General features: G+C 44.3%; 1 protein-coding gene across 1 annotated transcript; it reads left to right on the plus strand.

Annotated features, from left to right (window-relative positions):
- Positions 1–10829: 10829 nt before the first annotated feature.
- On the plus strand, positions 10830–16316 carry LOC125542947 (ubiquitin-conjugating enzyme E2 2-like). Its single transcript, XM_048706176.1, has 6 exons — positions 10830–10995; positions 11346–11482; positions 11587–11612; positions 13405–13494; positions 14123–14211; positions 15950–16316. The coding sequence occupies exons 2-6, from the start codon at positions 11358–11360 to the stop codon at positions 16076–16078; spliced, it is 459 nt and encodes a 152-aa protein (XP_048562133.1). The 5' UTR covers positions 10830–10995; positions 11346–11357; the 3' UTR covers positions 16079–16316.
- Positions 16317–16723: the final 407 nt, after the last annotated feature.

A 16723-nucleotide genomic window follows, 5' to 3' on the forward strand; every position in this document is an offset into this window, starting at 1 on the left:
CCACTGGTGCGCACGCACGGTCCCGGCGTGCGGCCAATGCATCCCCACCACTGCCACCTCCTTTGCCTGCTGCCGTTCGGTGGCATGCAAAAAATTCCTCTGATTCGCGTGTCCATGTCCTGGCCAGCACTGGCATGGGCACGAGTACCTAGTGGTGGTGCATCCTGCTCGCTACGTGTGTGGTCTAGCCTCTAGTTATATCTAATCTGGCCGGTGCGTCCTGCTCGCTGCGTGGCAGTGGAGATCAGTGGCGGTACCGTGCACACTGTTAGAAGGGATAGAGGGATTGGCAGAATATGATGGATGTATTATTGAGCCTCGAGGGCGAGTATATATTGAGTGCAAGACTTGGAGGGCAAGAAGCCTCTCTGGGAGATAAGGTAGGAGACAAATTACAAATCCTAGACTACCAAATACATGTACCCAAATATATCTCTAACATCCCCCGCAGTCGTAGTGGTAGCGTTGCGAACGACGGGAGCGTCGCAGACGATCAGACTAGAAACGTGTGGGTGTTGCCAGCACCAGGCGTGCGTAGATGGACAAAGACGAAGTTGACGAAGCGCCGCACCAGGCTTCCCAGGCCAGGGACACGCCATGGACGAAGGCACGCATCGGTGTCGCCAGCACGAAGGAGGTGGAGGGGCGGCTGTGGTGACTACGAGGGTAGCGGCGGCGGCAACTGAAGAAGAGCGGTGACGTGGCCGACTCGAGCCTGACGCAGCCGGCTCGAGGCAGCCGACGATCCTGATGCAGCCGGCTCAACGCAGCTGGGGACAAGGCCGGTGAGGCAGACTGCGGGGCCGCCGTGCAGATGCGACGGAGGCAGGTGGCGATGGAGAGTTCCCAGTCGGATCGGGGCGGCGACGGCCGGCGCAGGGTGACGGCCGCTGCAGGGCGAGGCCGGGTAGATGCGCGGACGACGGTCGTGAGGGGCCGCCTGCCGCGTGTGGCGGCCGGGTCAGTGCAGGAGCTGGCCGATTGCACCTGTGTTGGAGTAGAGACGCATGGAGCTTAGATCGGAAAACCAAAAAGAAAAACGTCAATCAAGGTGACCGGTGGGAGAGAGAAAAACCCAAAGCAAGGGCTCGGGAAAAAGACTCTCTAGGGCAGCCGGTCAACATGAGCGGCGGACGAACCCTAGGTACGGGCGATGCGCAGGGCGGAAGCGGCGGGCGACGGCTAGAGTTGGATCGGTTAGGTTGATACCATGTTAAAAGGGATAGAGGGATTGGCGAAATATGATGGATGTGTTATTGAGCCTCAAGGGCGAGTATATATTGAGTACAAGACTTAGAGGGCAAGAAGCCTCTCCGGGAGATAAGGTAAGAGACAGATTACAAATCCTAAACTACCAAATAAATGTATCCCAAATATATCTCTAACACACGCAATGCTAGATGGAAGTTTGTCCAGCAGATCCAGGTGAAAAACTTTGCTCTTGGCTAGTTTCCAAGGCCGGCGATGGCAATGCTCTTCTGTTTCATCCCCTTCTTGAAGGAATTGCCGTGGAGAAGCTCCAGACCACTACCTCCGGGGGAAACCCTAAATCAGTCGATCGGATGACAGCGGCACTAATGTGTCGCTCCCCGCTTGGGGGCGTCATTCTTGGAGGTGTGTGCGTTCTCTGAGGGGGTGTCACTCTTGTGTGGTATCATCATAATGACATAGGAACCTTCAATTCCCATTGCCCAGACCTTACATAATCGTATGTGCGCACTCTTTTAATTCGACTGGGCACCTTTTTATACCATGAGTGTTGTACCAATTGGAGCACCACTTGAAATATAAGTTGATAGAGTTGGCATAAGAGAAAACAACAATTATGAACTAACAATTGTAAGTGAGGCATGAAAGTTATATAATGACACGAGAACCTTGATTTTCCTTTGCCCAAACCTTGCACAACCCTATGCGTGCACTATTTTTTATTGGAGTGAGCACCTTTTACCTTGAACTCCCATCTCTCTTTCTCTCATCCCTTTGTGTGTGTGTGTGTTGGTTAGTTGGACTGATTAGGATTTAATCTAGACGCCAACACTTGATGTGATTAAGGCCGCTTGAAATATACCCCTCGCAGTGATCTAGTATCCTCATACCTCTATAATGACACATAACCTTTATTTGTCATTGCCTAAACCTTTACACAACATGTATGTGCACTCTTTTTATCGAAGTGGGCACCTTTTATACCATGAACTCCTGACCTTTCTCTCTTTCCACGTCAGTATCCCATCTCTCTCTCTCTCCACCTGTGTGTGGGTGTGTGTGGGTGTGTGATGGTCCGACTCAGATTTAATCTAGGCGGCAACACTTGATGTGGTTAAGGCCACTTGAAATATAAGTTGATAGAGTTGGCATAAGAGGAACAACAATTATGAACTAATAATTGTAAGTGAAGCATGAAAGCTATATAATGACACGAGAACCTTGATTTTCCATTGCCTAAACCTTGCACAACCCTATGTGTACACTCTTTTTATTGGAGCGGGCACCTTTTATACCTTGAACTCCCATCTCTCTTTCTCTCATCCCTTTGTGTGTGTGTGTGTATGTGTGTGTGTGTGTCTGTGTGTGTTGGTCTATAGACTGATTAGGATTTAATATAGGCGCCAACACTTGATGTGGTTAAGGCCGCTCGAAATATGCCCCTCGCGGTGATCTAGTATCCTTGAATCTTTATAATGACACGATAACCTTCATTTGCCATTGCCTAAATGAGACACAACATGTATCTACACTCTTTTTTATTGAAGTGGGCACCTTTTATACCATGAACTCCCGACTTCTCTCTTTCCACGCCAGTATCCCATCTCTCTCTCCACCTGTGTGTGTGTGTGTGTCATGGTCCGACTAGGATTTAATCTAGGTTCCATCACTTGATGTGGTTAAGGCCACTTGAAATATAAGTTTATAGAGTTGGCATAAGAGGAAACAACAATTATGAACTAACAAGTGTAAGTGAAACATGAAACCTATATAATGATATGAGAACCTTCATTTTCCATTGCCCAAACCTTACACAATCCTATGTGTGCACTCTTTTTTTATTGGAGCGGGCACCTTTTTTTACCTTGAACTCCCATATCTCTTCCTCTCACCCCTTCGCTGATCCGCAGCATGGATCCGTGCCGCCACGCCCGCGGTTCGTCCTCCATGGCCGCTTCGTCGAGCCGCCGCCACTCAGCCGATCCGCCCGCCGCCGCGCCCCCACGCGTTTTGCGGACTTCCCAGACCTCCCTCAGCCGCGCCATGACGAGGACCTACATGGGCGTCCGACAGCGGTCATGGGGGACGTGGGTGGCCGAAATCACCATCCGCAAGACCGACACGTGAAAGTGGGTCGATTCCTTCCACACCGCTGAGCTCGCGGCCATGGAATACGACCGGTGGCAGGTCTAGTTCCACGGCCGCGACGCGATGCTCAATTTTCCCATCGGCACGCGGCTGGTCAACCTTGTCCTGTCGGAGCCGGGGGTGGTGTCCGCTCGGATGGCGCGGGAAGACCGGGCGTCGAGGGAGCGCCTCGAGGCCGAGGCCGCCGCCGAGGCCTACATGGATGACCTCTGCTGGCAGTAGCTGGAGCTAGTGGAGGCGAGCGAGCGATCTTCGTCGTCAATGACGACGAAGTTATCGTCATCTCCGACAACGAGGGTAGCAAGGCGGGCGGCGAGGAGGACGGCAATGCGGGCGGCAAGGAGGGCGGCGATGACAAGATCGACGTCGAGGAGTGGCGGAGTGTCTTCCCCGGCGATGACGACGACGACACTGGCCCGGACCCAACTCTCACCGAGGGTGACCTCGCCGGGAAGGATTGGCTCAACCTCCACTTCGGCCGAAAGTAGTTTAAGTTTAGTTTTAGTTTAAATTATGTTTAATGTTCGGTTGCGAGAACTTTATGTGTTGAACTTATGTTTAAATGCATCATCTTTCGGTTCAAATTTGATTGAATTTGTGCAAATTTAGTTATACTACGCTAACTTTAGGGGATCGGCTAGGTGCGGCGAAATTTTAGTGGATTATATATACTCCACTAAGGTATATACTCCGCTAACTTTTAATGGATCGGTTAGACTTTTCCTTATATTTCTTTAGGAAGGAAATACATACCAACTTGCACTTTTTTTGGGTTCAATGTAACCAAAATTTTACCCATAACATGTGTACGCAGAATCATAAAATTTTCTAACTCTCTCACTCTACTTTATCATTTTTCAGATGGCACCATCGAGCAACTAAACAGAAAATAGCAGTCATTACCACTAGCATTTACAACGAAAAATGATTTTACTCCATTTGTAGGCCGTGCTTGTGTAATATAGTCAGAAGGGGAAAACGTTCTATATTGAAATGTGCTTTGCTGTCGAATGGCACATGCAAAAAGAAAGAAACGTGCTTTGCAAGGTTGGTTCGCCAGATCAAGCCAAGAAGTAAACCCACGGGTTCGCTATACCTGCTACTCCTATTGATGTGGAAGGCTAAAACGAACGACCCGTGACCTACGTCCTGGAATCCTGGGATCAGAGATTACCTGACCTATTCTGATAGTGCTAGTACTTTCTATTTCTTTAGCGAATCTTGACTCTTGAGGCGGTCCGTGATCCCACCAAAGTACTATATAACAACTAGCCTCTCATCTCACACTTACAAGTGGGTCCCCAGCTTACCACACAGTCAGAGAGATGTGGTTATTTAACCCAATCCTTCGACGAGTATCTCGTGGACGGAACAGTTTCCTTGGAGACTTGCGGCAGGTTCAGTTTTCATTGCTTCAATTATAGCTTCAGGTCAGTTTCTCAATCTTTTCTTCAGTTATAGCTTCAGGTTCAATTTTGTTTGCTTCAACATGGGATGAACCTTGCTTTGCAGCTGCTCTCGCCAATGCTCCAGCGTGCGCCCGGCCTTTGGCTCGGTTGCGGACCATGCGAGGTGTAACAATCAAGGCGCTAAAACAAGAGAACAACGAACAGATGTACACTTTTTCTGTAGCTAAACTGGAGATCCCGCATCATACCTGAGGCTGAGGATATGACACTCAAGGCCTCAATATCTTCACCAGCACTCCAACAGGGACCATGGCGCCTGCAAATGCATCTTCAGCCCTAGCAATACTCAACATGGTCGAACTTCCGCTTCCATTGCTTGCATGGCCAGCTCGGAAAATTTCCATTCGAGCAACTAAGGGCTGTAGTACTAGTAGCAGCGAGCAGCAGCAACGATAGAAGATGTTTCATCAAGGTCTGCAGCCTTGGTTGAAGTAGATGCCTTTTCTTTCGACTAGGAGCAATAAATATCACTAAGAGGACAGCAAGAACACGCCATGAGATGTAAATTTGACAAATTCAACGAAGATTGGAAGTGAAATAAATTCAGCACGTCACGATTTGCTTCTGTTGTGTAATTCAACAGGTTATACTCCCAAATCAAAATCGAGCCTCTATAGAACGCAACTCTAAATCCAGAATAGGACAAATTGACAAGTAGTAGGAATACATGCCAGTTCATGCACTGGTAGTAGTAACTAGTACCTCGTCTCCGCATGGTCTTCTGTGATGCGCTGCCGTTGAGCGAACAAGCCGCATGCACAAACCAAGCGCGGGGCATACCTGCTCGTCGAGCTCGTGGACCAGTCCAGAACTCATTCTTCAAAAACACGCTTCTTTCTCGTGATAGTGTAACAGAGTATATAGTAGTACAAGACAGCAGTAGCCTTTCAAGTTCCAACATCAGTTACCACTTACCACATAGGAAGGGACGCGAACATTTTGACCAATAGTGAAATCGTAAAGAGGAGCAGCCATCCCTGTAATACTGCCTTTTGTCCATACCTCGTTGTATGTACCCCTCCTTTTTTTCGACCGGCCAAGACATGGAAAGCAACCGGCCCTTCAACTGCATCCTGTAAGTGCAAGAGGGTGTAGGTGGTTCAACACAGTCAATTAGACCCATGCAATCTTTTGGCGTTTACCTAAGTTGATCCTCGTCAGCACTGGTTTCCGACTGAATCAGAGAAAACGACGCACAAATCCGTGATGAAAACACGGCTGTAACAGGCCCAACAAGATTAGGAAAACTAAAAGAAGATTTCAATTCGAAGATGAATTAATAGTTGGTAATTGTATGATTTTTGGATGATAGATGACTCGCATCACAGATCTGAACAATGTGTTGCCGGTGCTTTGCACCGAATTGCAGTGCCAGGAGCTACTGTAACGACCTCTCATCAATGCCTCTCTGACTCACTAAGTCTAGCCTATAATAACAACGATGTAGTCATGAAAGCATACTTAGCATTGGTAATGGAATGCATGACTTCTGACTCCAGCGTCCTGAAACCAACGAAACGAAAGGTGCCGAACCATTTGTAGTGCATACAGACAATAGATGTTCATCTTTGCTAAAAATAGATCTGGATGGATGGAACCGTTCAACGCCAAGAAAACAACAAAACGTATAGTGTAGGGTTACCCAAACGGTCCATACTCGTGGCCCAATGCTAGAAAGAAGATGCATGCATACTCTGAATATTACTGCCATCGCAGCACATAGGTTGCCATTTTGGTCCGGTGCTCTCTAAAGTTCAGCACGTGGCTTCCCCTTTGGTATATGCGATCTACCATAATTCAATATATAGGTACCTTATCCATATAAAGGTTCGGATCTTGATGCAAATCAAGGGTTCTGATAGCACACTCTGCTGCTAGTGTAGATAGGAAAGCCGTTCTCTCTCTCTCTATATATATATATGTTGCTATTCTAAGAATGATCATAATGCCCTCATGTTCGTATTTTATTTTATCGACACCTCTATCTCTAAACATGTGCACATATTTTTCGATATCGGCTTCTGCTTGAGGACAAGCAAGGTCTAAGCTTGGGGGAGTTGATATGTCCATTTTGCATCATGCTTTTATATCGATATTTATTGTATTATGGGCTGTTATTACATATTATGTCACAATAATTATGTCTTTTCTCTCTCTTATTTTACAAGGTTTACATGAAGAGGGAGAATGCCGACAGCTGGAATTCTGGGCTGGAAAAAGAACAAATATTAGAGACCTATTCTGCACAACTCCAAAAGTCCTGAAACTCCACGAAAGTCAGTTTTGGAATATATATAAAATATTGGGCGAAGAAAGCAGAGAATGCCGGCAGCTGGAATTCTGGGCTGGAAAAGGAACAAATATTAGAGACCTATTCTTCACAACTCCAAAAGTCCTGAAACTCCACGAAAGCCAGTTTTGGAATATATAAAAAATATTGGGCGAAGAAAGCACCAGAGGGGGGCCACCCACCGTCCACGAGGGTGGGGGGCGCGCCCCTGCCTCGTGGGCCACCTGGCAGGCCCCCCGATGCTCATCTTCTGGTATAAGGTGTCTTTTGCCCTGGAAAAAAATAGAAGAAAGCTTTCGGGACGAAGCGCCGCCGTCTCGAGGCGGAACCTTGGCAGAACCAATCTAGGGCTCCGGAGAAGCTGTTATGCCGGGGAAACATCCCTCTGGGAGGGGGAAATCGTCACCATCGTCATCACCATCGATCCTCTCATCGGGAGGGGGTCAGTCTCCATCAACATCTTCACCAGCACCATCTCCTCATAAACCCTAGTTCATTTCTTGTTTCCTATCTTTGTCTCAAAACCTCAAATTGGTACCTGTGGGTTGCTAGTAGTGTTGATTACTCCTTGTAGTTGATGCTAGTTGGTTTATTCGGTGAAAGATTATATGTTCAGATCCTTTATGCATATTAATACCCCTCTGATTATGAACATGAATATGATATGCGAGTAGTTACGTCTGTTTCTGAGGACATGGGAGATGTCTTGTTATGAGTAGTCATGTGAATTTGGTATTCGTTCGATATTTTGATGAGATGTATGTTGTCTTTCCTCTAGTGGTGTTATGTGAACGTCCACTACATGACACTTCACCATTGTTTGGGCCTAAGGGAAGGCATTGGGAAGTAATAAGTAGATGATGGGTTGCTAGAGTGACAGAAGCTTAAACCCTAGTTTATGCGTTGCTTCGTAAGGGGCTGATTTGGATCCATATGTTTCATGCTATGGTTAGGTTTACCTTAATTATTCTTTCATAGTTGTGGATGCTTGCGAGGGGGGTTAATCATAAGTGGGATGCTTGTCCAAGGAAGGGCAGTACCCAAGCACCGGTCCACCCATATATCAAATTACCAAAGTAGCGAACGCGAATCATATGAGCATGATGAAAACTAGCTTGATAATTCCCATGTGTCCTCGGGAGCGCTTTCCTTTATATAAGGGTTTGTCCAGGATTGTCCTTTGCTACAAAAAGGATTGGGAAACCTTGCAGCACCTTGTTTACTTTTGTTTCAGTGCTTGCAGAGAATACCTTACTGAAAATTGCTTGTCATTTCCTTCTGGTCCTCGTTGGGTTCGACACTCTTACTTATCGAAAGGACTACGATAGATCCCCTATACTTGTGGGTCATCAGTGGACAACACCTTTGATACCTTGTCATTGCACAAGCAAACAACATAAAAACATAACTAGAGATGGTGAAAACAAAGGAGAAGAAGAGCATGCATTGGGAGATAAAAATAGAAGGAGCTAATTAGTTGTTCTTCTGGTCTTCTCCTCAACTATGGAAGTAAGAGAATATCTCATAGAGCATGGCACCGGGAACATGGTGCGGTTTATGAAGAGTATGAATGAGAGATCTAAAGGGGAGGCATAGTGCGAATAAGGCCGCCCTTGAAGGTTCAAATTCAACCTTGACTACATGTCAAGTAGTTATTTAGTGAACACTTAAAATGGGCACACAATTGCAAAGCAAATTTATTTTAGAGAAAAATGCCAAATAAAATGGGTGGTTAAGGAGTTAATTGTGTAGGATTCTTCCACAAAACTAAGAGAAAGTCCCATGTATCTATCTCACGATGAAACAATGAATGGAAAACCCTAAAGTTTGATCGAGTTTACGTACCACTCATATGTATAAATCTTTTAAATTTTGTCCTTTGTATTCAAGGTGTACACCCTCACAACCTCCACCTGCATGAAGCGCAAATTCACCCGCACCATGTGAGACAATGTTTGCTTCTTGTCTCTGCCACAGGGTGAAGTGCATTAGAGAGATATAGAGATGGGGGGGGAGGGAATGGCGAGAAAGGAATAAATGAAGCGACAACAAGTTGGGCACACACATTGTCTACGAGGAGTATGGATCGTGATGTCGGTGACTACATGTCAAGGATGAGATATAAGCTAGCTAGGAATTGGAGGGAGAATTTGGGTGCATATGTGAATAAAATGTGGAATGGGCTAAAATGGAATAATTAGAAATGCTTTGCATATTATCCATAGAAAATATCTATGTGCCCATGTTAGTGCCTACGTATCATCTTTTCATCGTGTAGACTAATTTGGACTAAACTACTAACTACTTCGAAGCTATGGTCCTCCGATGTTGCTATCGCAAGCTGATGTATCAAAGTGTACATCGGTGCCAAAATCATGCGCTGTGGTATGCTTTACTTTAATTTATTTCACCCTCTTCATAGCTAGGCGCCAACAATTTTGTCCGTCAAAGATAGTGATGAAAACAAAAAACATGGCAACTTATTTGTATAATTCCTTCTCGGGCGTGATATCGGAGAAGTGTTTGTTTATTTTTCTTTCTTTAACATCAGTGCTTATTTCATAACACATAAGCTTACTTAGGTACTTCTACCATAGAAACAAGCACCGTTGCTTGAGAGAAAAGGTTTATTTTTACAAGCTCCTCTCTAGGCATCTTGCGTTGTATATGGTCTTAGTATTTTTTGTTGTTGATAGCAATATTTATCAATAATGCTAATGCTACTATTCTCCCGTTGCTCAACCAACATATTTCACGTCTGCCAGACTTCCTTTACCTCTATATGCCACGCGAGCAATTGCAAGGTAAAGCATCGTATAAGTTTCTACATGTTGTGTTTGGTTGAGATGCAGCAAACTACCTGAAAACACATGTTTATATGATTTGTTTTGAAAAAATGTGGCCATAAGGTTATAATCGTCTCCATTAGTATTTCAGTAATATTTGGTTGCATATTTGAATTAAAAATAAGAATACATATGATTATTATATTTGATTGTTTTGTAGTTGTAAAAATTTTATTAAATACAAATAGCATAATAGAATGATAACTATTTCCACTTATTATGGTTGCACTTTAAGGTGAATACTTTTCACATATTTTCATGCATGGTTACATGTTGATGTACATGTTTTCATGTTAAGATAAGTAGATTAGGAGGTTCATCTTAGAATATACTTCCTCCATATTTGTATACAAGGTCACTTTTATATTTTTATGTTTAGCTATTAATTCCATCAATAAAATGTGAGTTGTATGTCACTGAATGCACATTTCAAAGAACTTTTTGATGATATACTCCCTCCTTCCCGAAATACTTGTTGTCAAAATGAATAAACAGGGATGCATCTAGACGTATTTTAGTTTTAGATACATTTTTTATCCATTTTTATGATAAGTATTTTCGGACGGAGGGAGTATATTTTATGACATATAACCTACTCCATTCATTCGGAATTACTTTCTTAGATTCACAGATATATCTAGACACGTTTTTTATTGATCAAAATTATAAGTTAAAGTTTCACACGAAAATGAAATGACCTTGTATAACAAAATGAAGGAGTATGATTTTGTGCGATATTTTCTCTTGGCATCCTTCTCAGCATCGTTCACCAAAACAATTTAGGTGCCTTTCGGCAGGATATTTGGATCACTTGCGTGCGTGAATCGACCAGTGGTGGTGTTGTCATCGCTGACTTTCCTCGACTCTCCTGTCCAATCCTTTTGCCCCCCTTCTCTACATAGCCCCCCTCCATCCCCACCCTCCCTTCCATCGCCCAGGCCGACCTAAAGCCGTCCATTCCGTCGTCTCCATGCTCTAGGACAACGAGCACGCGGAGCCCACGTCTCCACCCCCACCGCCGGCCGCATCTCAGGTGACCGCCGATCCCCCGCCCCCTCCCAGATCGCCCGATCCCTAGCCTCGCCCCCCCGATTCGGTTCGTTTTGGGGATTTTTTTTTTAGGCTAGAGCTCTCGATTCGACCTAGATAGGCGCTTGTTCTCTTGTCAAATTCGCCTGCTGGTGTGCGCGGGAAGGCGGGGGCACGAGCAGTTGGGTCGGAGGAGGGACGATTTGAGCCGAGCACGCGGGAGCGAGAGCGCCGCGAGCGAATTCCGTGTCGTAGATTCATTTCCGATGTTCGCGAAAATTTGGGTTGGCGTCGTTATGTATCGGTTGCTAGCTGTTGTGGCGGTGTACTCACATGGTGGTGTGGCTTTCGCAGAGAATTTCGAGGATGTCGACTCCTTCAAGGAAGAGGCTGATGAGGGACTTCAAGCGGCTGATGCAGGACCCTCCTGCGGGCATAAGCGGGGCGCCGCAGGACAACAACATAATGCTGTGGAATGCTGTGATTTTTGGGTATGAATGATGCTAGGGTTACATGGTCGCGCCGGCCCTTTCTTTTCCTCTTCAATGTTTTTGGGTCATGGTGTGCTCATGCATTTGCTCGTGTTGATTTGCAGCCCTGACGATAGCCCGTGGGATGGAGGTTAGTTGATCTAAGTGTAGTTGCTAGCTCTTTGAATGATGTCCTAGAATTTCCTTGCTGGACTCCCTTGGTTTTGGTTGTTCTTGAACTGTTGAAATCTATCGTTTCTACCTGCAGTTGAGGTCTCATGTGTGTAAGCATTTAATATCATTTACATATGCTGCTGCCATTGGTGACGGAAGATTAATACCAAACATACTAATGTTAATCAAGTGCTATGGAATACCATAATCTACTAGTATAGGTGTCTGGCAGAACAAAATATGGCCATGTAAACTTGTCACCTCAGTCAAATACATAGTACCTCACAAGCAAACACAGTGGTAAATCACAAATCGGAATTAACATGGACAGGAGAAATATCCCTCATTCCATATTCAAGTATGTAAAGTACCTGTTGATACCAATGATATAAACCGAGATAAATAAATAAAAAATATCACCACCATTTCGAAATTGGTGCAATTATTAATGTTGGTGTCACTGTCGAGAGCAAAGGTTTAAATCAGAATTTTGCGCCAAGGGAATGATCGTCTCTGGGTGGGGGATGGTGGTGGCGCGTGTGATTAAGGTGTGTGGTGGTGTTGGCCCCAAACATAGCTGCATGATCGTATCTGGTTCTGGTGAATTTAATGTGGGCTGGCCAACGGACGATGCAGACGAATGAGGTTGTATATGGCACAATTTGGCTTTGCCTGGACATGCTAGGTGCCATGGCCACCAAAGATTAGCAATGTGTTTGCGATTCCAATCTGCATATCTCCTGTCGTAATATTGGGAGTTCGACATATGGGATGATGTGGCGAATCAGGGGTGTGGTACGACATCGAAATGGGGATGCGCCGTTATGTGCCAACCAACCTCATGATGGATTCCCTGATGTTGTATTTTGTCGTTGCCACTGCTGTCCATGCACTCCTTTCCTGAGGCCGTTGGAATAGTGTCTGTCTACTGTATTAGAAAAATAATAAATATACAACATTATTCATGTAAGGCAGTGTGGAATATAAAACGACACAAATGACCATAACCTGTTTTCTTCAGAATAAATGCCATGTACTTAACTACTTAGACATGTAGTTATCAGAGTGCTGAGCAGAGAAAAAAGAGGTACTTTGATAGGTTTTCTCATAAGTTATTAAGCTTATAATATAAGTAGGCTTTGTTACGAAGTTGAAGTTGAGTTCCAAATTTAGCATGTTGTGTTGGTAAAAGGTACTCCCTCCGTCCCAAAATGTAAGACCATTTTTGACACTAAAAATGGTCTTACATTTTGGGACGGAGGGAGTACCTATGTAGAATAGAAGAGTTATGGCTAGCTAAGGCAAATAGCTGAGCTATTTGAAGCTATAGCGGTTATCGCTACTATAGTGGAACATTGGCATATCGCTTAACGACTAGGGTCCAAAACAATCTGTAGTCCAGATAGCTATTTAGAACCTTCCTCAACAGATCGACAATACAAAATTTGAGAACAGAGTCTAGGTCAACTCAGTGCAGTAACTAACATCACATGCACTATTTGTATGGCAAATAGGTTGCTTATATAGCATGGTTTATAAAGCGGTAAAGCGACCTAAAGCGAGCACCACCCGCTCTAACGCTTAAGCGACGCCTAAGCGCCTAAAGCGGGCAAATATCTAAGGCGCTGCCAGGGCGCCTTGTCGCTTAAGCGACACTTAAGCGTCTGAAGCGGGACGCTTTATAAATATGGTATCCCTGTTATTTTAGTTCTGATTCCATATTTTGATTTCTTCTTTCCATTTTGTGCTGAGCTGTATCCCATTTTCAGGCACGTTTAAGCTGACTCTCCAGTTTAATGAAGAATATCCTAATAAGCCACCAACAGTTCGGTTTATTTCTCGGATGTTTCACCCTAACAGTAAGTTGTTTCACCTCATCTTTAAATACTTGTGTGCACAGGAAATAGTTAGATACGCCCTCTGTAAAGAAATATAAGAGCGTTTAGATCACTACTAGATCACTACTTTAGTGATCTAAATGCTCTTATATTTCTTTACGGAGGGAATACATAGATAAAATTAAGCTGTCATGCATTTCTAATCGAAAGATTGATCTGTCACGTATTTCTAACTGAAAGATTGATCTGTCACATACTACCAAGTGTATCTAATTTTTAAATCTGTGCATATTTTTATATACGGAGCCTACTTACTTTGTTTGCCCTTAGTTCTCTTGTTCCTTCTGTTTCAGAGACTTCCAACAATTAACTACCGTCCTTTGTATTTTGTTACCTGCTTTATAGATGTACACTTGTCGGTTGTGCTGTGAAGGCTTGATATTGATTTTATGCCGTGAATACATATTTGCTGATTACCTTGAGCAAGCATGCTGCAGCCTTTACAGCATACTTTGAGTGCATGCATCGCTTATGCTGATGAAACTTTCGCTTTCTTTTTACTCTGCTGATAGAAAGCCAAAAACAACTATACAAGTCTTGTACTCTCCACTTCTATTTGTCATCGTGACCTTTTTCTTGTGGCCTGCAGTTTATGCTGATGGAAGCATATGCTTAGATATTCTACAGAATCAGTGGAGCCCAATATATGATGTAGCTGCTATACTTACATCTATCCAGGTACAAGAAATAAGCAGCTCAGATTATTTATAGTTTTATGCACCAATGTTTTGCAATGCCAGCTCATTACTTAATTACTAGAGCATATATTTTAAAATTCAACTTTGGAATCTATTCAAGTCTTGACTCATGCATGACATATTTGGGTAGCTCTGCAGTGCTACGTATATTTTCAACACACTTGCTCCAATTGTTTGAGCATGTGGGGGATCAATTAAATTAGTGCATCTTCATTTTTTGGCAACTTTAATTAGCCAATCCACGCCCTGCTGCCTGTATCTTGTAGTAAATGCCTGGGATTCTGCCACCCACAGGCTAATTGCACCTCGGACGTTAGATGCAAAGCTTGTTACAATTATGGACACATGACCCTATCCTTTCTAATAATTGTACCTCGGATTACCTTGAGCAAGCATGCTGCCGCCGCTCACCCATTAGCTTGCCCTGCTGCTCACCCATTAGCTTGCCCTGCTGCTCACCCATTAGCTTGCCCTGCCGCTCACACTCTTGCTGCAGACAGAGAAGAAAGGAGCGGGCAGGGTGAGAGGTGAGAGGAAATCCCTGGGAGAGAAAGAGGAGATAAGGCACTGACCTAGCGCCGTCGCTTGCTAAGTGATACACTCTACTGTAGCTCTGTGCGCGGCCACCAAAGCCGCAGCAGGGATTAGCGAGAGGGACGGGATCGGTGTGGCTGGGTTATTACATGAGATAAAGGCAGTGATAGGAGAAAAACATTTCAAGAGGATGAGGGAATTGCAACTTCACGAGCTGGTTTCTCTCATCTGGCATTTTTTCACGGCTATCGTCAACCAACATATGGAGAGTATTCCCCAAATGGGGTTGCCCTTATCCCTCTGCTATCTTTCCTTCTAAACTAGTGGTATCGCACCAAAAAGTGGCTATACCTGTCCCTTGCATGGATAGCCACCAAACCAAAAAACACCACCTAAAATCTTGCCTAATCGCCTTGAAGGTTATTCTCGACCTTGGCCACAGGAATCAATACAGATTCATCAAAGGCCATACAATTCAGGACTATAATGCTTGGAGTTCCAAATTTCTTCATCAGCGCCATCAGTCTAAAAGGGAGATTGAGGTGCTCAAACTAGACTTGAAAAAGCCTTGACACGTTGGTGCACTGCACAATTATTACTACTAGCTAATTGCCCATGCATTGCAACGGAGCATACATATTATAGTGATCCTCCTGTCCAAAGCTCGGTGACAATTTCCATAATTAGTGTGATACCCCGTCCAAAGAATGATATCTCCACTAGTAACGTAATCCTTCCGTCCAAAGAATGGTACTCTTCATAATTAACGCGATCCTCCCGTCAAACGCTCGATGATACTTTCCATAATTAATGTGATCCTCATGTCCAAAGAATGTTACTCTCTATAATTAATGTGACATAACCAAACGAAACCACGACGTACCATCATGACGGCAGACTCCCCTTTAATAGTAGAGATACTTGAGGCCTATGGATTTGATAGCCACTGGATTAGATGGATCAAGTCCCTCAGTTTACTTCTGCTATCTTGCTCATTCAACATATTAATGGCCTACAGGTTGATTTCTCTCTATAGCCTATGCAAGTTTTAAAGTGTGAGTGATATTACACAGAAACCGTGTTGTGTTTCCAGTCACTCTGCATGTCTCTGTTGGAGGCAATGGTGTTGGTTGTGCTTGGTCAGTGCCTGCAGTCGCTAACCTGAGCTTTTGTGCCATTTGCAGTCGCTGCTGTGTGATCCTAACCCGAATTCGCCTGCTAACTCAGAAGCTGCCCGCATGTTCAGTGAGAACAAGCGAGAGTACAACCGCAAAGTGCGGGAGATTGTTGAGCAGAGCTGGACGGCAGACTAATAAGTTGAGCTCACCATGTGTTATCATGCGGTTTCTGTACCAAAATGTTTGTAACTAAAATGACTGAACTCTGTCGTTACCACCTGAAACAGCAACTTGCTTTGTTGCATCATTTGGCTGGACGGTTGGAGATTGCTCTGTCATGGCCTGTGCCTGCACTGTCTGTATCTGGAACGCAAACATTTTGTAACGTCTTGTGTGAGTTTGTAATGTTGTATCATATCACATTGATTCTGAACTCCGGCGCAAATCTTCACCCACTATAGTTGAATGGTGTAGAAGTTCTAAAAGAATCATGAAAACAACGAAGTGGCTAAATATCATGAGCAATATATTATATATGAACATCAAAATTTCTGTTAGTGTAGTTATTCCGTAATAAGTTGAACACTAATTTCCATGTGGCTATAGTTGGTTGAGTTGAAACAAGGATGAACAAGAAATTTGTTTAGTCGTCTGAGCTTCTTTGGAATACACATTCATCTTTTTATATAATATCCTGAAGTTATTTTCTAATATATACAATTCTTGTACAATGCCCTTAACAAAGAGTCACATATGCATTGACCAACACCACTGGCGATGAGTTTGGAAGAGTTGCTGCCGTGAAAGTCGGCAGAAGTACTTGAAAATAATCATGTTAGA

This window comes from Triticum urartu, chromosome 3 (assembly GCF_003073215.2).
Source record: "Triticum urartu cultivar G1812 chromosome 3, Tu2.1, whole genome shotgun sequence".
Lineage (NCBI taxonomy): Eukaryota > Viridiplantae > Streptophyta > Magnoliopsida > Poales > Poaceae > Triticum > Triticum urartu.

Bases quoted from the DNA above. Each gene is read 5' to 3' on its own strand.
- LOC125542947 (XM_048706176.1), top strand. From the start codon at position 11,358: ATGTCGACTCCTTCAAGGAAGAGGCTGATGAGGGACTTCAAGCGGCTG. The intron at 11,613-13,404 runs GTTAGTTGATCT...TCCCATTTTCAG, and splicing joins CGATAGCCCGTGGGATGGAG to GCACGTTTAAGCTGACTCTC. The intron at 14,212-15,949 runs GTACAAGAAATA...TGCCATTTGCAG, and splicing joins CTATACTTACATCTATCCAG to TCGCTGCTGTGTGATCCTAA.